Source organism: Panthera leo, chromosome F2 (assembly GCF_018350215.1).
Source record: "Panthera leo isolate Ple1 chromosome F2, P.leo_Ple1_pat1.1, whole genome shotgun sequence".
NCBI classification, from domain to species: Eukaryota; Metazoa; Chordata; class Mammalia; order Carnivora; family Felidae; genus Panthera; species Panthera leo.
The window spans coordinates 48,981,625-49,009,394 of record NC_056695.1 but is presented as its reverse complement, the minus strand read 5'-3'; the positions used below and the strand labels follow the sequence as shown (position 1 = coordinate 49,009,394).

Genomic DNA, 27,770 nt, shown 5'->3' with positions numbered 1-27,770 from the left:
AATGTCGGACAGTCTTATCAACAAGGCCACCTTTCAGGACAGTTTTTACTTCCTCTACACATGTAACTGAACTGTTCGTTATTATTCTAGAGCCAGTATTTTTATTTACATTTGCAAATCAAAGTGTAACAAATCATCATGTATCAGGAACGGTAGGAATACCAAGTGTTATTTCACAACTGCCACTATGTGTTTCTTCTTCTCCGACACAATCGATACAGATCCAGGCTTGCTATGTTTGAGACGATTCACTTCCCTAGAAATAAACAAAATATACATATGTAAGCAAGCTTATGAGAAATCACCTTAACCAAAAAAAACTGTCTCAGAAAAATCAGTCTTTTCTTTCACTAAAAAAATCCCTGCTGAAAAAAAATGTTTTCACAATCAGACTGGGTAAAAATTACCTAGATATCAACTTCTGTTAACTTATTTAATTGCTTCTCTTATTATATAACAGTGTCCTTTATATAATTCTACGAGGAAATTGGCGGTGGGAGCTCTGCTTTAGATCCACAATTCTATAATGAAGCATATTAGAAAATTTTTATTTAAGAAATGGTGCTATGAGTTCTCTGCATTCTTTAACTTGGAAAATATATAATACCTCTTAATTACAGCTTCATTAGAAATCATTTTTTAAAACGTGATTTACAAGTGTCTCTAGTATGAGCAGAAATGCTTTCTTATTTTGATGGAATTCAGTTTTACTGGTTGCCCTCTCAACATAATTTCAGAACTAGGTAATGAAAATTCTCTGATAATCATTGCTTCTTCCTTCTACCAGGAAAAAGAAAAAAAATAAAATAAAAGCTCAGGGAAGTGTTCAAAAACATCTCTAATGCATAACATCAACTATTCCCTCGAAAGGCAGGGTTTGGTTTATTTTCGGTGAGACGAGAGGGGGAAGTTAGAAAAGGGTACTGAATTAGAATCAAATGCCCCAAATCATACTTTCGTCGACGAGCTTCTTTCATGATGCGCTGTTCCTGAATCTGACTGTAGATGGATTTTGGTAGATGTCGGTGACGAGCAATGCGTTTTATATGAGGATGATGTTGAAATTTCTCTTTCAATTTCTGGTTATAATCTTTGGCTGCTTTTTCTCGTGATGTAAGCTGGAAAAATGTATTTTGATAATTCAATGAATGCCGTGTTTTTCTTCAAATAACAAAGCTAGGAAGCACCCTTTCCTACAAAAATTAAACTTCTAGGACATGCAACCGAAATTGCCAATGTAATTCTACCCTTTACGAGGTCAGGTTAGAAATATCATCTCTGCTAACACTGAATTTCCTTTTGGGCAGTATGTACAATGTAGACAGATGCCACCAAGTGACAACATCAGTGTTGAGGAAATAGGGCTGTGTGGACCACTGACTTGGACCTTCTCTAGACATAAATAACATAGAAAAAGCACCTAAGTTAATCCCTCAACATTCTGGGGGGTGAAAATAACTTCTGAACACAGGAAAAAAAAACATTCAATTCTATAATAATAAGGCTTCATTTAACAATGTTAAGGATGATATGATTTAAAGGAACTTACAATGAATTGAAAACTAGGCATAGTATAATACTTCCCAATCATTAAACCTAAAATAAAATTGTCTTTAAGAGCCGTTTATCATATCGTGATTTTCCTATTGGAGCTAAGGAGAAAATAACTCACGCTTAAACTTTCCTTTTTAAACTCAGTATTTGTTGCTGATATAAACACTCTGAATGTTTCTAATATTAAACATGAAACATTTAGAAAAACATCAAAAACAAAACAAAAGCCAACCATAACCCCATAACCCAGAGACAGCTAGCTAATGATAATATTTGTTATTGCTTCTTTCAATCTTTTTTTTTATAGTCTGAAGCTTTCTGTATTTTTTTTGAAGTTAGCATTTCACTGTCTTTGATATTAAAAGACCTCACAGGGACTTGAAGCGTTTGATGCGCCTGATTACTATTCCTTTAACAGAATAGGCATTCTCAGTTCTAATCTTCTAGTCTCTACACCTTCTCTCCTTATCTCAAGGAAAAAACAAAGAATCAAGAAGGCTCAAATATTACCAAACATTTGAATTAACAAAGGTCTTTGAGGTGCCTGTAACATGAAAAAAGTAAATCTCAATGCAGCCTTGTCTGTTTTGTTGCTAACATTTTTTATCACAACTATGCCAGTTTGATCAAAATAAAGTACTTCAAATAAATTCTCCTTACAATATAATCATACCCACTAAATTAGAAACTAGCTTTACGACAGTGAAAGAAAATGGGATCTCTTACCACACCCAACTTTTCGGAAGCATTAGCTTTCCACAGACGAATGTTCATTTCATCAGATCCACACATAATATATTTGCTGTCAGAAGTCCATTTTACACAGATAACATGTTGCATTCTCTTTGTGTGATAGACTTCCCTACAGAAGAGGAATTAAGGTAAAATTAGGATTTTGATACAGAGTTTCTTTAACCACTGCCCATCAAGTATCTGGGTAGCATTTTTGAGTCTGAAGAGAATATAAAAGGGAAATTCAAATTAATTTTTATGTACCTTTATTGAACTAATATAACAAGGTTCTGTGCTAAGGAGTTAGAAAAAAAATTCTTGTCCTCAGAGAAATGACAATCCAATAAGAAAAATAAATATAAACTAAGCAAAACTAGATGCCCGGAGAAGTTCACAAAATTGCTGAAGACTGATAACACAAGTAAAATATGCTGAGCTACAGTTTTTTAAAAATAAGAAATCAGGGGCGCCTGCATGGCTCAGTTGGTTAAGCGTCCGACTTCACCTCAGGTCATGATCTCGCGGTTGGTGAGTTCAAGCCCCGCATCAGGCTCTGTGCTGACAGCTCGGAGCCTGGAGCCTGCTTCAGATTCTGTGTCTCCCTCTCTCTCTGGCCCTCCCCCTCTCGAGCTCTGTATCTCTCTCTCTCTCTCTCTCTCAAAAACAAACATTAAAAAAAAATTTTTTTTTTAAATAAGAAATCAATTATCTCCCTCCTTCCAAATCAATGCGGGTAAACAATCACTCCCCCCCCCCCCCATTTTACTGGAAAATAAAATAAATGCAATGGCATTCAAAGAGCACATCCTTATACGCTGAGCCTAATGTCTGATTTCTGTTTTGGTTAAATTGTTTAAAAACCTCACTTAAATGAAGTAAGAGTAGATGATTTCCATGTGTGAACAGAAAGGGAGGGTTACAGAAGTGTCTGATGAGTAAAGAATCATTTAATAAATGGAGATGTAAAATATCATACCTATCTGGAAAGGCTGTGAAACACGCTAAGTGAATTCACAGATGACACTATATTGGGAAGTGTTGAGAGAGCATTAAAAAACAAGTAAAAGACAAGGTCAGGAAAAATAGAGGCTTTTGGAGAAATGAATTTTCCACATCTGGGTTAGATGATTCAAAACGCAGATGAGTGAGAAAGGAAACAAACTCAGCATATTCTGCACAGAAAAAGAATACTCATACATGATGACCAGACTAAACAGAATCCAGATTTATAAAAAATATCTGAAATACACTCACAAAACTAGTTTTTTACACTGTTTCTAACGGAAATGTTTTAAGCACTTGAGTGAACATATACAGAAACCCTAAGAAATCTATTTCTGAAAGGGGAAGGACGGTTAGAAAGAATATCCTATGAAAATGAAAACTAGAGGAGATAGACTTTTTCTTCTCCTTCCAATGCTCTGCTTTTATAAGATTCAGTTCTCATAATCTCACCTATTTAAGAGGCTCCTTTTTTCATTAGCAATATAATGAATTTAAACGATAGAAAATTCAATCAGGCTTCAGTAACCATTAAAAATAATCTCTTCATGTATTAGACCAGTCAAATCTAGTGATTAATTACTTAATCAAAATAGATCCTCTTTAATGGTAAACTATGCAGAGCTTTTCTAGATTTGTTTATGCATGTTTACGAAGCTCACTAAATGTGATACTGTTAGGAGATAAATACATTTTAAAAACTTATATTCTTTAGTATACAGTCAAATTATGCCATGTGAGGGGTGCCTGGGTGGCTCAGTCAGTTAAGCATCCAACTTCAGCTCAGGTCATGATCTCACAGTTTGTGAGTTCAAGCACCGCATGCTGATAAAAGCAGATCCTGGAGCCTGCTTCAAGTTCTGCGTCTCCCTCTCTCCCTCTCTCAAAAAAAAAAAAAAAAAAAAAAAATTAAAAAAAAAAATTAATCCATGTGAATGCCAGTCATTTACTTGTTTGCTTAGTAAATATTGAATGAAATCCCAACAGAAGCCTAATTTTAGGGCACCTGGGTGGCTCAGTCAGTTAAGCATCCGACTCTCGGTTTGGGCCCAGGTTATGATCTCACAGTTCATGAGATCAAGCCCCAAGTCCCATGTTGGGCTCTGTGCCAACGGCACGGAGCCTGTTTGGGATTCTCTCTCTCCTTCTCTCTCTGCCCCTCCCCTACTTGCTCTCTCTCTCAAAATAAGTAAAATAAACTTTGGGGGGGGAAAAAGCCTGATTTCAAATACTGACTTACCTGTAGCTTTTAATAATCTATTAAAAGTTTACTTTAAAAATACACTTTAACCATTTTAAGGTCTTTCAAAGAAAAACATTTTAAAAATAAAGATTCTTCAAAGCACTAGCTATGTTATTTGAGGGTTTGTAATGAACCAGATAGAGCAGACCGCAGAATTAACTCAAACTAGCTTTTAAGCAGATGAAGGCAAAGGTCAGAGGAAATACCATTTACATCTAAATCCAACAAGTAGCATATACTACCACTGTGATTACAAAATCTCCAAACGACATCAGCAGACAGACAATTCCCTGGAAATGGGGCATAATTCCTTACTCCATACAAGTTTGGAATTACTTGAGCTTTTTAGATAGATCTATATTTGGCTGCCCATAGTGGCTTTGCAATAATTCAGCTTGAACTCAGCTGCAAGGGCCTTGAGATCATAGGTGTCCAAACATCCTAAATGCTCTTTGTCTTTCTTGTTCTTTTCCCATTCTTTGTGCCTGCTTATTCATCATGTTAGAAAAGTATTGTCCTACCACCTTTGGAGGTTCTGATGCAAAGAAAATAATGGAAGGCCACATTCCCTTGCTTCTTGGTATCTTCTAGGGATGTAAGAATAGAAACTATCGGCCCTGCCTTGGGCCTGACTGAATAATCCCAACAAACCATTCACGACAGTCTGCAGAATACCAAGTTGTAAACGAGGCAACAGCCATACGGAAACCAACACCAGGAGTTCTACAGTGGAGAGGATGGAGTGAAGATCAAAATCATCACAACACTCTAGTCGATATGCTTTTGATTCAGGCATCTTTTTTTAATTTTTTTTTTTTATTTTAAAGGGAGAGAGAGAGAGAGAGAGAGCGAGCAGGCAAACAGGGAAGAGGGGCAGAGGTGGGGAGAGAGAATCCTAAGCAGGCTCCACACCTCAGCGCTGAGCCCGGCGCCGGGCTGCACGATCCTGGGGGATCATGACCTAAGCCAAAATCGAGAATCTGACACTCAACCAACTGAGCCACCCAGGCACCCCCAAGCACCTTTTTAATCAGATACACACTGATGATGACAATGATACGCTGGTAATCAACGATACCAAAAGGGTGAGGAATCAGTATGGACCCCACAAATTACAGGGTAGAAAGATGCAACTATCGCAAGTAAAAACACCAAAGAGTTAAACAAAGCAGGCTGGCTATCACCGAAAAAGGTGTGGATGAGTTGCTGGACTGTCAGGAGGCGCTATCTGAAAGATCTTTTGTTTCGGAAACAAGGCTGGGACTAAGGTGAAGCAGGTGCAGTACAGATGCAGGGCTGGCACCTGCACACCCCTAACAACCAGTACCTCCTTGAATTCTGCACCGAGGCACCTCACTCAGATGTGTCCTAGTGCTGACCCTGCTGGAACAGAACAACGGTGAATCAGGAGAAGGACACAACATGCCTCTGAAAATGAACGTCATTCTTTCAAAAGACTCCAAAAGCTTCAGCACTGTAGAAGCTAGGCTAGTTATCAGCGGAAGTAGTGATCAAAATTCTCATCACTGCACTAAAATGGTGAGACTTCTCCAGACTGTGTCATTACAACACCAAAGTGAATAATCTCTAGATTTTTTTTTTAAGTAAAGGAAGGATCCCCGAACAACTCTGCTACCATCAATCTTTATGAAGCTGGGTAAACTGCTCTACCAGCTCCACGTTGCTGTCCTCTGGCACAAATCATCAGCTCCCACCCTCATTACACACGTTCTGTCTTCTTTCCTCTCCCAGATTCCATCACTCCTCTCCTTTCCTTTCCTACCTCCAATCACTCTGTTATCTTTCAGCAAGTCCATCTTCTCCCTACTGAGCTTGAATTCCACTAAGCAAGAGTAGGATACTCAAGTATACGTATAGATGTCTATGTATGCATGTGCTGTATATATATATTTATATGCTATTTTAGAACGTTCACTTGGATTAATTTTAAATCTTAGTATCAATCTTAGTTAATAAATCTTAGTACAATATTATTATTGTATCAAAATGCAGACAGTCATATCTTCACATGTGAGCAACACCACTATACTACTTTATCATTTTTTTACAACTTTATTTTAGAGAGCATGCATGTGTGTGTGAGTGGGGGAGGGGGGTGAGAGAGAAAGAGAGAGAGACGGAGGGAGGGAGGGAGGGGGATAGAATCCCAAGCAGGCTCCGTGCAGTCATTGTGCGGCCTGATGCGGGGCTCGATCCCATGAACCATGGGAACATGACCTAAGCCAAGATCAAGAGCAGGACACTGACTGAGCTACCTAGGTGCATCTTAATTATCATTTAAAACAAAACAATTTTTAAGTAATCTCTATGCCCAACATGAGGCTCAAACTCATGACCCTGAGATCATGAGTTGCGTGGAGCCAGCTAGGCTCCCTAATTACCATTTTTTATGGGGAAATTTCCTCCAGCTTAATTGGGTTTTGCTTTGCATATGCTTCCCCAACACATATAAAGCATTACCAAAGAACAAGAATATGCATGAAAGTGCTTTGTAAACCACAGCACACTATACAAGAGGCTATTATCTTACACAGGAAATTAGGTTTTCTATTCCATGAAAGAAATTGCCCAGTAGGCTTTTTGCCCATAGATGACACAGTGCAAGCTGGTATCCCAAGTCACAATATCTGGGTTGAATTCTACCCTGTACACATAACCAAATAACCTTTCAAAAAAGATAAAGGACTGATGATAAAGACAAGAAAAAAATCAAACAAATGGTTTATTGGTAGTCACATACCTGCTTCTACTTTTGTCCACAGGAAAGATTCGAATAGATTTATCAAAACTAGCAGACACAAACTCCTTCCCAGTGGGAGAATAATCCACATCAAGCACCGCAGATACATGATCCATATGTACCATTACAGGAGTGTCCAGTGCACGCATATCGAAAGTATATAAGCTGTAAAAGAATTTTTAAATTATTTCATACAAATGTCTATAAAGAAGCATATGTGGTACTAATGAAACTAAGACCATTAGCCAAGTTACACACATCTAAATATACAGCCTCTTTACATGGAAGCTAAGGGATTGGGAAAAATACTACCAGTTTTTCTTATTCCTTAAGATTACACTTAAACACTTTTATCTTCATAAACATAAATCTCATTGTAGAAAATGTGAAACTTTCAAAAAAGTACAGAGTACAAAACCTACCTTTAATTCTACCGCCCAGAGAATATCAGTTAGTGCCATGTAATTACGTCTAAGCTTTTCACCATGCTAATATTTAAACACATACTTTTAACAAAATTGATAATATTGTATAAAGCTCTGTAGTCTCATATTTCATGTAGAATATTATAAGCACTTATGGTCACATATTATTTAAATAAGTTAAAAGAACATAATTATTTAAAAATTTATTTAAATACATTTGCTTATAATTTGTTAATAAAAAATTTCCAACTTTCAATTTTAAATAATATTTCAATGAAATGCCAGTATTTGAATTTTTGAAATTCAATCTTTGAGTGGAACAGACTTAATTAAATCTGGACAAATTCCTATAAGTAAATTACTAAATCCAAAAGCAAGAGCACTTTTAAGATTTTTAAGTTGACAAAACATTTCCAATAAAGTTCCGCTTTTATTAGTGATATGTAAGAGTGACCATGGCTTTTCCAAAGGGCATACTAAAAATTAGAAAACTATATGCACGGTTGGTTAAAAAAAAAAAAAAATCATGATTTTCAAGATTTAAACACCCTTAATCAATAGCTAAAAGAATAATGCTTCAAATGAGCCAACATGCACAACGGACAATAATAAAAGAGCATTACTGTAGTCAAGTTCCAAATATCAAAACACTTCAAGATGCTAAGATTACTGAGCAAAAGTATGAGGAGAAACAGGATATCTACATAATTTCAAAGTATCTCCCCAAAGATAAATGTGAATTACAAAAGGAAAAACATAGTAACTTTACAATGCAGAAACTTGGCAGATACCACCCTAAGTGATCAAGATCAACACCACCGGTAATTAGAGTGACATCATGTACCCCAAAGTGATGAACCAAGAAGGTCACATCAGTTTTGTGGTATTCTTGTAAAACATGCAAAATCTCAATCTAAATAATGAGAAAACATCAGTCAGCCCAAATTAAGGACAGTCTACAAGATAATTGACAAGTAAATCCTTTTCGAAAGTACTAAGGTCATAAAAGATTGGGGGGATTCAGAACAGTCACAAACTGAGCAAAGGAGACATGACAATCAAATGCAGTGTGGGATCCTGCACTGGATCCTAGAATGGACAAAGAATATTAATGGAATGACTAGTGATGGAATAAAGTCTGTAGTTTATAGTATTGTACCAATATTAATTTCTTGGTTTTCCTAATTCCATTATGGTTACGTAAGATGTTAACATTAAGGGAAGCTGGCTACCACACACCATTTTTGCAACTTTTAAATAAGCCCAATATCATATCAAAATGTTTAAAAAATTGATGTCACACTTCAAAAAGAATATTTTTTTAACACAATTGTTGCAAGAAGTCACTCATGCTACTGACAAAATATCCCCAATAACATAGAATTCTCAAGAGACAAGTCATTGTTCTTTTTTAAATCTCTCAACCATAGTGCCAGGTGGCTCAGTCGGTTTAATGTCCTACTCTTGAGTTCAGCTCAGGTCATGATCTCACAGGTCTAGCTCTGCATTGGGCTCCACGCTGTCAGCCTAGAAGCCTACTTGGGATATTCTTTCTCTCTCTCTCTCTCTCTCTCTCTGTCTCTCTGTCTCTCTGTCTCTCTGTCTCTCTCTCTCCCTCTCTCTCTCTCTCTCTCTCTCCCCCTCTCTCTCAAAATAAATAAACTTTAAATACCCCAACATACCACAGGATTGTCAGCCAATGCCATACTGATCTCTGAGGTTACATTTCTGAGTTGACAACTGCTTTATTTTCCTTCTCTAGAGCAGTGGTTGTCAACCAGCTTTGCTTTGTTTCAGCATATTCTGTTTTTTTAGTAAATTCTGTTTTAATCTCTACCCAAGAAAAATGTTAAGAACTTATTCAAAATCTAAGCAAATGAATCCATTTGGATAGACAATGTTTACATACACAAAGTTTGGTGTTATAGGATTCTTTAGGGATCATCTATTTCAACTCTATTATCTTATAGATGATGAGACTATGGCACAAGTTAGTTTACATGCCTACTCCAAATTTCTACAGCAGTTACTGGTTGGGTCTAGACTTCAACTTGCGTTTCGAGTTCAGAATTATTAGACTATTTAGCAGGCAATAAAAGAAAGAAAATATAAAAAATATATACTATGGCAAGATCACTTTCAAGTAAGAGCAATTATAGTAGTCAAACAGTCACCCCTTATAAGCGATGTGCTCTTTGTTTCAGGTGCCATATGAAATTCTTTCCAAGGCAAGAATGGAGAAAGACCAGGGGTCTGTAAAAAAGGTATCTTGCCGGGGCGCCTGAGTGGCTCAGTCGGTTAAGCGTCCGACTTCAGCTCAGGTCGCGATCTCGCGGTCCGCGAGTTCGAGCCCCGCGTCGGGCTCTGGGCTGATGGCTCAGAGCCTGGAGCTTGCTTCCGATTCTGTGTCTCCCTCTCTCTCTCTGCCCTTCCCCCATTCATGCTGTGTCTCTCTCTGTCTCAAAAATAAATAAACATTAAAAAAAATTTTTAAAAAGGTATCTTGCCAAAATAGCTAATTAGAACAAACTTCAGAAACCTTAATAAGGCTGGTCAGCAAAATATTATATTATTTCTTTTAACTGGAATAAGGCCATTTAATTTCAAAACGTTGATAAAGACTAAAAGAGCTTCAATTAATTTGGTTTGATATTCCTTGCTAATGAGAATTCAACTGAGTTTGAGTACAGAAAACCATAATAGATGTTTTTAGTTGGTACCACTAAAACTTCGTGTAATAAATCCTATTTCTGAGCTAATTTATGTTTTCACAAATAATAATAGTGGAAAGAAAAAGAACTTAAATACAGAAGATCTAAAGTTCAATCCAATGAGAAACTTCCAACTTCTCAAAAAAACATGTGTTAAGAATCTACCACAAGCATTACACTACAACACACGCTTTGGATTTAAAAAAAGAAAGAAAGAAAGAAAGAAAGAAAAGAAAAGACACTTTTTCCTCCCTAAGATTAAACTCCCAGCTTTAACATCTTCATCTCTAAAAAGGGGATAACATACATGTCCTACCTCCCTTATAGGGATACTGAAAAGATAACATAAGACAGCCAATGTGAAATGCCTTGACAAGTTTTAAGGCGAAACATAGGGATCATAAAATTCCATCTAGGTCAAAAACGTAAGGCTAAGTCACCTTTACGTGGAGTCATAGAATAACGTATCTGTAAATGTTACGGTAAAAATTGAAACTGTATTTTTCCTTTTGTCTTGCTGAAGTAATAGTGATGCTGATAACATGACTACATGAGCATCAGCTTTGTGAAGAGCTACAGATTTTGTAGGTAAATATTTTTTTTAATGTTTATTTTGAGAAAAAGAGAGAAACAGAAAGAGGGAGGAAGAGCAGGGGAGGGACAGAGAGAGAGAGAGAGAGAGAGAGAGAGAGACAGACAGACAGACAGACAGACAGAGAGAATCCGAAGCAGGTTCTATGCTGTCATCTCAGAGCTTGATGTGGGGCTGGATCCCACAAACCATGACCTGAGCTGAAACCAAGAGTCAAATGCTTATTAACCAACGGAATCACCCAGGTACCCCTGTAGGCAAATATTTTTAGTTTCTATTAAAACATGTATGGTTCAGTCATTATTTGTATGGTGTAAAGCAGAAAGCAGCCAATTTTTTCTAGAAAGGGCCAGATTATACATATTTTCAACTTTGTGAGCCACATGGCTGCTTCTGCAACCACTCAACTAAGGCACTATGGCACAAAAGGACCCATATTCAATACATAAATGAACACAGTTATATTCCAATAAAAGTATTTACGAAAACAGGCAGCAGACAGGATTTGGTCTTCAGATCAGTTTTCTGTTCCTGGTCTGTATCATTTTGAAAACTCAATTTTTTTTTCTAACAAGTTCTTCCCCAATTTGGGAAATATATATACTTTTGAGCGAAACAAATGACCATTTTCTACCTTGTATACCAAGAACTACTACCTATGAAAACATATTTCATTAGTATGATTTATCCAATTGAGCCATTTCTGATAGAAATAAGCAAGTTATAAAAAGAAGAAAACTTACTTATAATCTTCATTTGCTGCAGTAAAAATGAAAGCTTCCATAGGGTTCCAACAAATTGTGTTTGTTCTCATATCTAAGATGACCTGGAAGGGCAGAATACAGTAACCCATTACCATGAAATCAATTCCCTCTCAAATGGATAAATCTCCCACTTCATTTCTTTTCCTTCTTTTTCACTGATTTAAGCACATATTTAGCAAACACCCATCATGTGCACAGTACTCAGCTCCATGCAATAGGAAAGGAAATCAATCAATAATTGTTTCCTGAGTACACAGAGTAGTAGATACTGAAAAATATAAAACTACTTAATGGTCCCTCAACCTCAAATAACTTATTGAGTTTAGTCAGGAAAAGGAGATATACATAAGATATACTAAAATATTAACAAAGAAACAGTAAATGATCAAGTATCAAATTGGGGGCAAAATTAATGACTTTAGGGTTTAAGAGGAGAAGAAAGGTTTCAAAAGAGAAGCACGACTTGAGCTGACCTGTGAAGGAGCAGTATATTAGTGCTTCTCAACAAGAACACTGCTAGCATTCTGAACAGGATGATCGTGTGTTGTGTGTAACTGTCCACTGTAGATGTTTAGCCTCTCAGGCACCTGTCCACTAAATGCCAGTCTCTATAATGCCTCTCCCACATTTTTAAAAAGACACCCCTGGTTGAGATCTAGTACATTGAGGAGAGGAAAAAAATAGAAGAAACAATGATAGTCTAGTATACAGAACAAAGAATAAAAAATAGCATCTCTGCATCCATCAAGGTGACCTGCCTATGACAACCCCTATTTAAATGTTCTCTTACTGACTGAAACAAACAAATAAATAGAATGCAAATAGGGACCAGATTTGGAAGGCCTTGAAAACCAGGCTATAGTTCTTTTCTTCAACCTAAAGTTATGGAACACCATTAAAAAACAGAGAATGAAGGGCAGAGGAGGCAGAAACTACTACTTATCACACTAGATTTCATCTTAGCATTCTGCTAAATGTTTAAAATACCATGTCTTATTTTCACCAATGTGCTGGAAAGTAATTATTAATATCATCATTTTATAGGAGAAACAAAGATTAAGCTACCTGCTCAAGGTCTAAAGGTCTCAAAGTTCACGTGAGATGTGCCCACTAGATCATCATGAAGGAGTGAAATGATTAAAGCGGTAATTTGGAAAGATGATCATATTTATATAGTTGAAACTTTAAGGAATGTACTCCACTTCTAATATTTTGGAATTTATTACATGTTGTGAAAATGGTTTAGGAACAACAAAAATATTAAAAGCATTTCTTTTCCATGTGGATTATCACAATGGCCTCATGGCACATGAATGGTGTCTAGGCCCTTCTGCACCCTCAGATTTGGAGCACCTGAAATCAACTTCATACGTACTTACAATGGCACTCTTCTCTTTACTGACAATACATTTCTCTGTCGATAGTCAGCTTAAGGTTGTATTAGCTTTGATATCTAAGTCCTAGAATGACTGCTGGGAAATCTGCCACCTTGGACAAGATATTATTTATCTAAATAAAACAGCATGTAATTAAACAAATAAAGCTGGTTATGTGAGTCAGTTGCAAAATGTTCTGGAACAGAATACTATACGTATCATATGATAATCATGGTGTGCGAAGTAATGGGATGCAACACTTAAAAAGTTTGAACTCAGTGGGGCACCTGAGTGGCTGAATCAGTTAAGCATCCAACTCAGGTCATGATCTCGCAGTTTGTGAGTTCGAGCCCAGCATCAGGCTCTGTGCTGACAGATCAGGGCCTGGAGCCTGCTTTGGATTCTGTGCCTCCCTCTCTCTGCCTCTCCCCCACTCACGCTCTGGCTCTGTCTCTCAAAAATGAATGAACACTAAAAAAAATTTTTTTAAAAAGAACTTTGAACTCCGTTAAGTCTGAATTAGATACCTAAAACTTCCCGGCATTAAAGAAAATACAAAGATAACTAGGATACAATACCTAGTGAAAATGTAAGGGTCTCTAAAAAGGAACAGGCGCCTGAGAGAATGCCATTATGATCACTTTGGCTTCTAAAAACATATGAAAAAAAATTTAATTAAGAGAAAAACATTTGTTCCATATTTTTTGTTACTCACTCCATAGAAGAACACATTAACAATTGTAAAAGCAGAAAAGAAACTGAAACTCACCTTTTTCAGGGGAGTAGCTTGCCTCATGTCATATAGTACTATATTCCTATCAGAAGCACAACTTCCCAAGAGAAATGTCTGAAAAATAAGTACAACCATCTCCAGTTAAAAGCCAAGCTTGGCAGCAAACCATGTCCATTCAATGAACAAATGATTCAATTACCCTTAATGTTTAAGATACAAATTTATAACATTAAAGTCCATTTTAAGAGAGTACAATGAATCACTCAATCTCAGCAACCTTAGTTAAGTATCTTCTTTTTATTTATTTTAGTTTTGAGAAAGAGAGAGTGTGAGTTGGGGGAGAGGGGAAGACAGAGAGGGAGACATGGAATCCGAAGCAGGCTCCAGGCTCTGAGCTATCGGTACAGAGCCCAAAGCGGGACTCAAACTCATGAATCATGTGATCATGACCTTAGCCGAAGTTGGTTGCTTAACCGACTTGAGCCACCCAGGCACCCCAAGTCAAGTATTTTCACTGCTAAATGCCCCTGTGTATATTTTACAAGGTAGTGTTGCAGTGTACAGATAAATCTGTGTTCTTTTTACAACTGAACACATTTTATTTATCCATTCTTCAACTTAGACCTATTTCCTATTTTTCAGTATTACCAATAACACTTCAGATAACATTTTCATAAACGCCAATTCTTCTTTTTATAAGGTTAAAATTTCAGTAGTGGATTACTGAATCAAAAAGTATTGGGGTGCCTGGGTGGCTCAGTCAGTTGAGTGTCCGACTGGCTCAGGTCACGATCTCACCGTGAGTTTGAGCCCTACGCTGGGCTCTGTGCTGACAGCTCAGAGCTTGGAGCCTGCTTCTGATTCTGTCTCTGTCTTTCTCTGCTCCTCCCCCACTCACACTCCCTCTCTCAAAAATAAATAAACCTTAAAAAAAAAAAAAAAGTATGAACAGGGGTGCCTGGGTGGCTCAGTTGGTTAAACATCCGACTCTTGATCTTGGGTCAGGTCATGGTATCAAGGTTTCTGAGTCTGAGCCTTGCATCAGGCTCTGTACTGACAGTGTGGAGAATTCCTGGGTTTCTCTCTCTCTTCCTCTCTCACTGCCCCCCCCCCCCCACTTGCTTACCTGTTCTCTCTCTCTCAAAAAATAAATAAATATAGGGCACCTGGGTGGTTCAGTGGGTTAAATGTCCTACTTCAACTCAGGTCATGATCTTCTGGTTTGGAGTTTGATCCCCACACTGGGCTCTCTGCTGTCAGTGCAGAGCCTGCTTTGGATTCTCTACCCACCCCTCTCTCTCTGTCCCTCCCCTGCTCATTTTCTCTCTCTCTCAAAAATAAAATAAAATATAAATAAATAAATACACCTAAAAAAATTTTTAAACAAAAGCATGAATAATTTTATGGCTTTTGATGTTTAGGACTAATTGTTTTCCAAAGAGCTGTATCAATATACACTGCAGTGTGGAAATATGTCCATTTCACTGCAACTGGAAGCATTAAGTAGTGGCATTTAGAAGTTCATTTCTGTATGGCAATATTTCCTAATTATATAGACTAGTGCTTTTCAGTAAACATTTCCTCATGTTCATTAACTTTGTATAAACTAGGCCTATTCTTTGTCCAATTGTTTCAAGATGTTTCAAACGTTTATAAGTCAGTCATAGTAGTATTGAAGGTGCTGATATAACTGACCCTTGGCATTATATGAAATCAAGCCCCCCACCTACCAGCAGGGCCTGAGTCCCACCAGGCCTCCTTACTCATGGTTCCTGACATAACTCTTGGCTTCTGCCTATCACTTCCTACTATAAGTGTAGGAGGAACAAGAAGAGTTATTTACTGCACAGTTGCATGACCAGCTAACTCCTACTCTGTGTGTGTACACAGCTCAAATAAAACATCGTAAAGCTAATGCTACAACCATGAACTCAGTCCTTTCCAAAACCTTCCTTTTTTAAATCACTTCCTCAGAGACTTTCCCCTAGTTAGTGACTCCTTTCAACTTTTCTTGGTTTCTCAAGAAACCAAGGTCTGACTAGGTTCCATTTCTAAAAGTTTATGAGACCTTAATCTGAGCAAAGCAAAAAATTCTACCTAGACTGAAAGTCGACTTTTACACTATAAAATGTGGTAATACTCAGCATAAAATTTTTGGCTTTATCAAAATGCTAGGCTTCAATATTTTAACAGGATATTAATTATTAATGATTAGAGGAGACAAATATACTCCATTTGTTTACAGCCACATCCCCTTCCCATTAAGTTTAGTATAGGATGAGAGACAAGCATACCATTTGTTTCTACCACTAAGTCAGTTCATAAGGGTAATTTAAAGAAAAAATAAATAAAACCACATGGCTGAACAAATATAGCTGTTATACAGGCAAGTTTGAAAAACATGGTCACTATGTCATCACTAATAACTAATTATGATTTTGGAATTAATCATCAGCTCTTCTGACACAGGTGTTCACCAAAATAGACAAGCAAGATACTGTTTATCCCTCGCAGAAGTAGAAATCAATATCTCTGTTCTGTTTATTTTTTTAATAGTAGTAACATCATCTTAAATTTGGGTAGCATCTTTAAAAAATATTCACATTTTTATCACGTTTTACCCTCATGACAAACCTATAATATATACTGAAAGATCTAATTAATCTCATTTCAAAAATAAAGAAACAAATATAGAGAAGGAGTGTGACTTGTATAAGGTCAATGCCAAGGTACACCAGCACCAAATACATTTCCAGTTTAGCTCCACACCAAGTAGGACACAAAATGTTCCTAAAAATGGCTTGTGTTTGTCGCCACCTGCTTCTGTCTATTGTCACCTTGGCCTGGCTCTGCAAAGCTGACTTGCACTTCAGGCCATATCTCACTTCTACAACCAAAAGACGATGGAGTGAAAAAGATATAGTACTGATAAATACTCTGGACTAACGATCAGCAAACGTTTTCTGTAAAGGACCAGACAGCAAATACTTTAGACCTCACGGGTCATTCTGCTGTCATAGCAGAAAGGCAGCTACAAGCAATATGTAAACAAAAGGGTATGGCTGTGTTCTAACAAAACTTGATTTATAAAAAGAGACAGTGGGCTCACGAACCATAGTTTGCCAACCCCTGCTCTACTCAGAAGTGTGCAGAAAGGTATATGCTCAGGGCAGGAAGGGTGTCCTCTGACGGTATGACTTCTCAGCAGCACCACAAGGCCAAACTCTCATCAAACTACAGCATCTCACGTTCCAATACTTCATACAAACAATTTTATACCCTGCTACTTTGACTTAACCTTTCTTCCACTTTACCAGCTCGGGTGTCTGAGAGTATAAAACTTACATATCAGGTTATTTATTCTTTAATACCATCTAACATACCATCTAATGTGCTAATTTCCTACTAACTTCTAAGATTAGCTATACATGAAGCAATTTCCTTTTTTTTCTGCGGGGGAAAAGGCATCTTTACTGAGTCTTCTGGACAATGAGTTTACCTATTGTTATGTATTCAGAAATAGCTCATGGAAAGGTCTGAAGTCCAAAGGCTAGATTAATCTAGGCTTTAGGGCAGCCTCCTTTCCTAAATTCAGACCTGAATAACCAATAAGTAGTGGTTAATCTCCAACTCTTTCCTTAGACCTGGAAGGACTTAGGAATCATCATATTAGACTTCTGAGCAAAGAAAAATGAACTATCATCATGCAGGATAGTAATCATTACTATAAACCATTAGTGCCCTCGTCACTTACAAGAGAAAACAATGCCAAATGCTTCTTCTGACCTTGAAGAGAATTAAGAAATGAACATTTTCCCAAAGGTACAATGATGTAATCTGTGGAACATGAGTTTTGAAGGCATGAGTAAAACTGAAGTTTCACCAGAACTTGCTTATGAGCACATGCACACACCCTCCTGTAACGGAGTATAACACTGGTGTAATGGTGTATAAAGTGGGCAAACACGTCAAGATCTGACCAAAGGTATCAGAACTCAGGTACAATCTGGAGAACTAACCAAATGCCAGAAGCCCATTAAGATTAAAAAAAAAAAAAAAAAAAAAAAATTCTTATAACACACACTCAAAAGTTTCCTAAACAGAGCTAAAATTATTAAATAAAGAAAGAGTAAGCAGAACATATTTCAAAAAGAAGCATTACCTCAATCGGGTTAAATTTAACACTACTTATACTGTCGAATCCCCAGGTCATTGAACATATAGGACTTGTTCTTTGTTCATCCCAAATGTCTACTTGCTGTCCACATGTGGCAAAAACAGCTTCCTTCCAGTGATGATCAATCCCTGTATATACTGTCTTTAAAAGCAAAGATGTTGTTATAAATGGATTTATCATTAACATTTCAAATCTACATAATATTTTAAATAATACTCTCATTTTTTTTTTTTTAAGAAAAAGTCCCTATTTACAAAGAAACTTCTTCGAAGACTTTCCTTAAAGGAGGAAACAGTACCATAAAAGGTGAGGATTCTTATCACACTTTCTGGAAAAAACATTAACAGGGGATGTATTTAAATTTAAATACTTATCACCGAAGTAATCCTTAAATCATCATTGGGTATTTGAAGGACCTTGGTTGGAACCAATTAATGAAATGCAAAGTAAGGTCTAAAACACTTAGTTCCACATTTAACATGTGAAGTACTGATTCCCAGGCAGAAAAACAGAAACCAACAACTGGATTAAAATTTAGGGGGAGGAATAAAGCTGGCAAGGGTGGATGCTAATATTGTTAAAATCAATAAAATGTCATAAATTTTGATATCCACTTAAAAGATCTATTCAGGGCCAGATTAAAATTTGTCTTTGTACTATGTGGTAAAAAAATGTTTGCAAAGCAAATAAGAGGGAAATATTTAGCCAATACTTTAGGCTTTTAAGAACTCTTAGCAGCATCTGCAGGCTTCCAATTGTTATTTATGAAGGCAAGTGTGACAAACTTTTCCATAGTAAGATTTAATCCCCACTACCACAAATATAGAGGTTAAGATGAAATATTTCAAAAATATTTGGAACTCCTGGAGAAAAGACATTTTACAAGAGGGAAACCAATTTTGTTTTAGGAATTACTGATTTGCCAATTATTTCCATCGTATACTCATGTCCCACCTCTACGTGCCTTTAAAAACAATCTGAAGAGCAGAACTTAAATATATACCAACAGGATACTGAAATGGCAAACTGATTTTTAAAATGCATATATTTCAAGATTAAATCGAACTTTAGAAGTTTGCTTAGTATCAAAATGTAAACATTATAAAACACAGGTAGGCCATATGATCTGAATTACACTTAAGCTATAACTAAACCATATCGCCTGATTTGCAGAATAATGTTGTAAGAAATATCAATGAAATTTATACGAAAAGCATCGCATTATAATACCTCTTCACTGCCTAAGGGGTTCTTTCAAGTAAGACATTCTGAGTTTTGTGTAAGATCTATAATATAAATCAGAGAGAATCTGAAGCATTATTTTTCGTACAGATTTTCTCCCATGGACTTGCCACAGAAAATGTTTCACTGCATCCTTTAGCTAAACACAGAAGCTGAACCCAATACAATGAACACCAAAGAACCATTCAAATTCTTCAGCTGCAAAGGACCTTAAACTGCATTAAACATTGCTTAAAATAGGTCAATTATTGCAGGCTCAAGTCTCATTTACATCTTTTTTTCAAATTAAAATTCTGAAATAATTTTAGTAAAAGAGAAGAATTTTAATAAGCAAATATAAGTCAATTTTTTTTTTGTACCTTTCCTAATATTGTATGCAACGGTTCCTCCTCTTCTCCATAGCCTGGTCCATCCATTTTCCACTGCTTCACAGTTTTGTCATCACCAACCTAGAAACATTTATTATTAAGATGATAATGGACAACTGTTATAAACTGTAAACATGCTAACATATACATCAAATGATAAACATCTCTATTTTAAAAAATGCACATCCCGTATACTTCCAGTATTGTATTTACTGATACGTTAATATCCCAAAATGTTATAGTAAAGATTTGTGACAAATACATACAGTACATAAAATTAAAATAAGACAGTGTGAGTAGAGCAGAAGGAGAGCACGAACAAAGGTCATAAGTTTGGCAAAAAAAAAAGCACACTGTAAAAAAGATGGCATTTCAAATTAGGAAGAAAAATGAATTATAATAAAATGGTATTTTGATATCGTGTTACTCATTAAAAAGTTTGAACCAATCTGATACGTGACATAAACATAAAATTCCAGGGGTGCCTGGGTGGCTCAGTTGGTTAAGTTTCTGATTCATGATTTCAGTTCAGATCATGATCTCACGGTTCATGAGTTCGACCCTGCATCAGGTTCTGTGCTGACAGCGCTTGGGATTCTCTCTCTCCCTCTCTCTCTGCCCCTCCCCTGCTTGTTCACACTCACGAGCGTGCGTGTGCGCTCTCTCTCTCTAAAACCATTTTAAAAAAAGTTTTAAAAAGCCTTAAAGAAATAAAAATAAAATTCCACATAATTTTAAATGTAAAAAATTAAATACAAAATATAAAGATACTAAAGAGAAGTCATTTTTTTAACCTTGGCATGGGTAAAGTACTTCTTTGCATGACATAAGATTCCAAAAACCATCAACTCACTGGTTTTCAAGCCATGAAATGCAGACCTCTGAAGGAGCTTGAGAATTTTTCAGGGGTCCACAAGGTCAAAACTATTTTCATGATATTGTAAAGACATCGTTTGCCTTTTCACTGAACTGACAGTTACGCAGATGGTGAAAAAGCCATGAGGAGTAGGGCGTTGGTGTCTTAGCCCAATCACAGCAAGGTAACAATGGTAACTTAGACTTGGGTATGTGGTAGATATATTCAAGATATTAAGTAAAAACTAAGCTGCAAAACTGAATGCACAATATAACTTAATTTGAGATTAAAAACATAAGATAATCATACGTAGGGTATAAACAATTGTATATATACACCAAACCACTAGTTTTCCCGAAAAGCAGAAATACAGGATACGTTAACTTTCTCATTTTTTACGTTTATGTTATATGCAATCTACATCTACTTCTTAAATAAAAATATTAACAAAAATATGTATTTATGTATGAGAGAGTATAAATTTAGCTCTTTCCTTACAGCAAATTCAAAAGGGAAACCCTTCCTGCAAAACAATTCATAGTGCCCATGATATCAGAATAGAAGGGTAATTAGGAGAGAAGTTTTGGTACTAAGGTCAAATAGGAATTTCTTTTGTTGAGGATGCTAACAGAATCCTTAACATCCTTATAATAGAAAAAAGTATTTAATAAGGCAGTATCTTATTTAACAACCTGAATCTGAGCTACTGGCATCAGACCAAAACCTTAATTCTGGAAAGCCAATTCTACCGAGAGCTAGTAAGATGTAATTTAGGCACCGGGGTCTTGGCTAATCTGGCTTGACCCAATGGAATATTAGTATTTATGGAAGACAAGATAAACTGTTATTGAGAATTCCCACTCTAAAAACTGTTTCTTTCAACAAAGCTTCTCACAGCGTCCACAAGCTCAAGACCGAACTTCCTTGTAATTGACTAAGCTACTCTATACAATCTATTGAGTACAAGTCTTAGCAAATCATCAATCCTGAGAAAGGTTTAATAACATTTTGTAGAAATGAGGAGCCAAACAATATGTGCCTGGCCAGAATATCTTATCTCAAGGCTGAGTAAGCTAAAGAAAGACCTATTGGTGCTACAAATTGGGGTATAGTAGATATTATGAAATTTAGGTAATAAAGATTTACCTTTTGCAACATAAACATTTTTTGAAACACTAAGTGCTGAAATTCTGCCAGCAAGCAGTTTTCACAGGTCTTATCCCTAAGCAAACGTGACTTTAAGATATCTGAAGAAAGGGAGTAAATAATGAATCTGAAACATCTTTCACCCTTTACTCATTTTAGGCACTCAAAAAAAAAAAAAAAAACAAAACACAAAAAAAACCCAGCCAGTAAATCCTCTGGGATATTAAACTAATCGATATATTCAGAAGAATAACTAACTGGATGGTAGCTGTGGTCAGTTTGCTCCAACTTCCCATGCAATTCCTTCTACAACATATGGTATACAGGGTCATAAAGCTTGTGTAAAGCCCTTTAGTGAAAAGCACCTGAATTTCCTGCGAAGTAGCTTATTTTGGTTTTTGACAGCAAGTAAGTTTCTCCCTACACCAAAACCAAAACTTTTAACATTAACACCTATTCTTAATGCTGCTACATAGAACAACACAAAGTCCACTTCTTCTTTCACACAACACTTTCAAATATTTAAAGCTTTCCCAGAAGTCATCTCTTCCCTTCACTACTCCTTTCCATCTGGCCCTGGCAGCCAGCTGGTTAGTGTGTATGTATACATCAAGTGCCATACATATACATATACACATGTCAGAACTTCTGAAAGCATAGACACCAAATTGCCGACAGCGTGAAAACTGAAAGATTAGAATTACGGGACCTTTAACTATTTTTTATAGGTTCATGTTTCTAAAATATTTCTTTGTCTTCATCCTCATCATTCTTTGTAGTAGTTCACACAACCAACGACCCTTTCCTCCTGGGACATTAAGCTCATTTCCAGGCTCTTCTAGCTTTCTGGCTACTCCCAGAGTTCTCCCACTTCCTAGAGGCAGGCTTTCCCCAAGGCTATTTCTCTGACATTTCTGTATGTCTGTATTTTCCCTGCCACTTTTCCCTAATAATACCATTCCATGGCCTTAATCACTATTCCTGTATTGATGAGACCAAGTTTAGTTCTGACTTCCCTCCTGAACTCCAGACCTTTATCTAGAAGGGTCTGACAGACCTCTTCACTCAAATAGGCCATTGCAGTCCAGTTCATCCATCATACCATATCCTTCCCATTCCCACTCTCCTCCTCTAAAGTTTCTGACACTCCTGACTTCTCCATTTCTGGAAGGAAGAGCAATCTTCCTAAGCACCCCTCAGTTGTCAAGTCTGTCAAACCTCCAAAATGTTTTTAAACCTAACAACTACTTTCTATGATTTTCCCTCCCCAGCATGGAGTCCTTATTGCTTACTCAAATTATTAAAACAGCCTGTAAACTGATCACTTACTGCTGTCAAATTATCTCAAAGCACAGCTTAGATTCTGTCATTCCTACTATAAAACTTTCAGTGAAATTGAGCAGATATTTGTAGGCCAATGTTTATAGTATCATTATTCATAAAAGCCAAAAGGCAGAGACAGCCTAAATGTCCACTGATAGATGGATAAACAAAATGTGGTATATATGTATAATAGAATGTTATTCCATCTTAAAAAAAGAAAGAAATTCTGATACCTGCTACAACATGGATGAAGACATTATGGTAAGTGAAATAAGCCAGACACAAAAGGGCAGCTATTATTTAATTCCACTTATGTGAGGTACTTAGAATAGTCATAGAGACAGAAAGTATGATAGTGGTTACCAAAGGCTGGAGGCAGAGGGGAATAAGGAGTTACTGCTTCGTAAGTACAGAGTTTCAGTTTTCGGAAGATGAAAAAGTGGTGACGGTTGCTTAGTAATGTGAATGTACTTAATGCCACTGAAATGTACACTTAAAAATGATTAGAATATAAACTGTACCTCATGTGTATCTTAACCACACGCACAAATCCTTCAATAATTTACTATCTGGCAAAATAGAAATTACTGATTCCCAACCCTGAAAATCTTCCAGAGAAAACCAAACTATATTTCCAGCCTCACCTTACATTAATCCCACTTCTCAATGTTCTATGGAATGTTAGTTAAATAACATGTTAAGTAATCATTTATTAAAAAGATCAAAAACTTTGGAGAAGACTGGAGTATACATAAAGAAAAGAGGACTTTTCAAAGTTTTAAAATTTATTTTGGGCTGTGAAACTTCAAACGCCTCATGGAATAAAGGAACTCAGGAAACATTAAATCAGTCTTACACGTGTTGAAAAGAGTTAATGACTTAACTGCATCATACTTACAGTAAAGAAAGAAGTCCCACAAAAGCGAGTACATATTCCTCGTACAAAACCCTCATGGGCTTGTATCGTACGGATACATTTTCGTTTAGTCAAGTTCCAAATTCTAACCTATGATAGAGCAAACCAGGAAATTTCCGTGAACTATAAACATAAAATGTTCAGGCAGAGGCATACTACATTCCAAGAAAAATAAATTCAACACTGAAAAAGCTATGACTCACCCCACCAGACTGCTAAAAACAAAATCCTCCAGTTTAAAATACTGCAGTGCATATGGATAAGTATATCAACAAGCAGAAAATTCAATCTGTTAAGTACTCTTGTTGATTCTAATTTAAAGTGTTTCAAAGCTCTCTCTTCTTGCCAAAGTGGAAATAAGTGTTGAATCATTAATAACATCCTCTGTGAGAAAAAAAAAACAACCCTCACAAAACATTTACTACTGTAAACATGCTTTATTGTTCACTGTCAAACTGAGCATTCGGCTGCTACATTTCTAATTTCTGAGGTTTAGATGAGAAACCACTGTAGTAATTCAAACACAATTCATTCTTGAGAATTAACAGAAAATAGGACAAAAAAATGAAATCGAACCAATTAAAATCCACCATAACACGAAACTGAAGAACATCTGTAACGTAACTACTTTTAATTTAAAATATCAGTGTTTGAAATGACACTTGCCTCTCCATCACATGCCCCAGAAAGGACAGTAGCCAGGCTCTTTGGGTGCTTTGCCAAGCAATTGACTCCATCTCGGTGACCATCCAGGGAAGCAAGGAATGGTTTTGCAAATACCCGTTCCAATTTGGTAGCATTTAAAGCTCTTACATACTCTCGCGGGACTTCAAAAGGATGTAAGGTAGGATCATAGTTTCTTGGAACTGAAATAAAAATGACTCCTCTTAATAAAACAGTTCACTTTTAGTATTTCCTATGGCCTTCCTCAAGTAATCATTCAATTTGCTATTCAATAAGCCTTTGTTAGGAACACTGTTCTATACCTAGCACTGTGAAAAATACAAAAATAGATGACCTTTCACTCAGAAACCTTTCAGTAAAAAACTACGGGAAAAACATGGAAGGCATACATCTTGCAGAATAATTAGACCCTATAGATACCCTCAGCTTTTCCTTTTACAAGTCTTACTACATTCTTTAACTGCGTCGTAAACCTTTCATGGACAGGGATTCCACTACATTCCTCACTTTACTCCTTATGTGTTGCATAGTGCCTGGCACAAAACAAACGCATGATAAATGTTTGCCCAACTGAGCTCTACGTTCCTTTTGAGGCAGGAAACACAACTCATCTCCAGTGCTAATCACTCTGATAGGCACACAGTGTTATGATTATGATTGTAGTTACTATTTACTGAACACTTCCCACATGTGTTTACTTACTTAAAAAACAGTTTACAATGTACAAGGCACAGTTCCAAATACTGTATATTAACTCACTTAATATCCAGACCCTATGGGTTAAGTCCTATTACTATTTCTTATTTTACTGATGGAGAAATTGAGGCATAGAGAAGTAACTTGCCTATGAAATGATGAAGCCAGGATTCAAACCAAAGCAGGCTGATTTCAGAATTGGTGTTCTTAACTATTATGCTATGCTGCCAAACAGGTTCTCAGTTAATAATTGTGCTTAGGAAATAATTCTAAGCCCACATGTCTAAAAAACGCTTAATGTTTAAAAGTAAGTGCATCTTTGGGGCACCTGGGCGGCTCAGTGGGTTAAGAGTCCGGCTTTGGCTCAGGTCATGATCTCGCAGTTTGTGAGTTCGAGTCCCGCGTCGGGCTCTGCGCTGACAGCTCAGAGCCTGGAGCCTGCTTCAGATTCTGTGCCTCCCTCTCTCTCTGCCCCTCCCATGTTCATGCTCTGTCTCTCAATAATAAACATTAAAAAAATAATAAAAAATAAAAAAAGTAAATGCATCTTCTTACCCCACAACTTCACCTTTTCATTTTTTTCTGACTCTCTGTTAATGGTACTATATCTAACATTCAGTCAAAATTTACAAGGAAATAACACCTAAATAAGAATGAAAGAATAAAAAAAAGGTAACAAACGTCTTCCTTGATTTATGTTTCACAAAGCTCCAATACTTCTATTTTTCCATTTTGCTATTAAAACTTCCATCAGAAACTATAAAGAAATAGGAAGATACTATAGAAAGTAAGACGCTTAATAACATCAGACGACTAAAAATCTCCTCATGTGGAGAGTCTATGACCAGCCAATCACTTACTCATTCCTCCATTTATAAACTTACAAAGCAACCACTATGTGCCAGGTGCTGTCTAGGCACAGTGGGTATAGAAACAAATCGGATTCTTCCCTTCTATGCAAACTCAGTGTGATGAAAAAGATAACCAAAATAATCATCATGAGACAATGTGATACGTACACACTCTGATGTCAGCACGAAAATATGTGATAAAAAGCACAGAAGGGTGCTTTAAATGGAAGGGGCTACCACGGGAGATAAATATGGAAAGACTGTTGTTCAGAGAAAGGAGCTAGTGTAGACCGAGAAAGCGTGTGTGCCACAGGAAGCCTGAAAGAGAAATGTCAGAAATGCACTCAGATCTGCAAGAGTAAATGTAAGCTACTTGCAAGAAAAGTAGTGACTAGTGAAAGGAAGATGGAACCAGACGTTCAAGGAATAGGGATGATGTCTTGTCCAGGTGACATAACCTAATTTGCATTTTAGAAATATTACTACCTTGATACTTAACCCATAAACATCTTGTGAGAAGAGACCACATACTCCCCTCTCAGCATTATTCATATATATGTTGGATAATCTCTACTATTCAATCAAAATAACAAAGTATCGTCCCAGCCTCATCTTCTATGGTTTATCCCCCTTACTCAAACTGATGACACGGCCCTTCTCGTATGCTTTATCTTTATTCCCGCCTGAAGACCTTTGCACCTGGTATTCTCTTTACACATGGTTGGTCCCTTGTCATTTAGATACGATCCGCTATAATTCAGAATGTTAATGGGGGAACAGACCAGTAAATAAGATCAATAAAGAAGCCTTATTAATTTCATTTTAGCCATTCACGCATCAAACGTCTTCACAAGCATTAAGAAAACTTGATGGCTTTAAGTTTCACCTTTGTCTCTTCCACATTTAGAAGTATGTAATTTTGACGAAAGAGATTTAAAGAAGCCTATCAAACCCTTGAATCTACGAGTTTGGCTTTCAAGTTCCACTTCTCAACAACTGGAGCCAGAAACATCGGAGAGCAGCCGCTGGAAGGGGGAAGGCGGAAGTATTCCAGACATAACCAACTTTCCCACGTACCACTAGAAAAAGTTCTTCAAAAAGAGCCTTGAGGAGAAATTATCTGCTACCCAGTCCCGCAACGGCCTTATCTGCACTAAGTTTGCCTTGGCAAAAGGGAACAGGGAAAGAGACTGGAGCGTCAGTCTTCACCCAGCTTTACTCGGTGGAAGCCGAGTCCAGACTGAAGGCTGGTGACTCCCTAACTTGTCTCACCTCTTTGTAAGTCCAGCTTGGTTTCGCGGACATAGTTGTCCGGGTTCCGGCTCAGCATCTTCACCTTCATTTTGGCTGCTAGGTGTGCCCGACTCCGATCCTGTCCTCCAAGTTTGGGCTACCCCCGCCTCCTCCGGCACATGCTACTTCCGCTTCTTCTAGACTACTTCCTGTCATGTGACTTCCACGGAGTGGAAGCCAGCCCCCTCCGCAGCACCCTGCGGCGCGCCGTAGTTTTGCTGACAAAGGTTGGTCCGAGGCGGTTTCTCTGCCGTACTCTCGCGTCCGCGTCCCTCGGCCAGAATCGGCAGCGGACGGGGGCGGGGCGGGGACTTGGCGGAGGACG

The 27,770-nt window shown here is 37.1% G+C and overlaps 1 protein-coding gene across 1 annotated transcript; it reads right to left on the bottom strand.

Annotated features, from left to right (window-relative positions):
* Positions 1–78: 78 nt before the first annotated feature.
* Positions 79–27,741, bottom strand: DCAF13 (DDB1 and CUL4 associated factor 13). The gene is made up of 11 exons (XM_042923335.1): positions 27,425–27,741; positions 24,588–24,787; positions 23,904–24,011; positions 19,672–19,761; positions 18,056–18,211; positions 13,930–14,007; positions 11,764–11,846; positions 7,293–7,457; positions 2,281–2,416; positions 955–1,118; positions 79–256 (listed from the first exon to the last, which is right to left on the bottom strand). The coding sequence occupies exons 1-11, from the start codon at positions 27,492–27,494 to the stop codon at positions 169–171; spliced, it is 1,338 nt and encodes a 445-aa protein (XP_042779269.1). The 5' UTR covers positions 27,495–27,741; the 3' UTR covers positions 79–168.
* Positions 27,742–27,770: the final 29 nt, after the last annotated feature.

Bases quoted from the DNA above. Each gene is read 5' to 3' on its own strand.
- DCAF13 (XM_042923335.1), bottom strand. From the start codon at position 27,494: ATGAAGGTGAAGATGCTGAGCCGGAACCCGGACAACTATGTCCGCGAA. The intron at 24,012-24,587 runs GCAAGTGTCATT...GCTCTATCATAG, and splicing joins CTGGGGCATGTGATGGAGAG to GTTAGAATTTGGAACTTGAC. The intron at 2,417-7,292 runs GTATGTGACTAC...CCTCTTCTGTAG, and splicing joins GTGGACAAAAGTAGAAGCAG to GGAAGTCTATCACACAAAGA.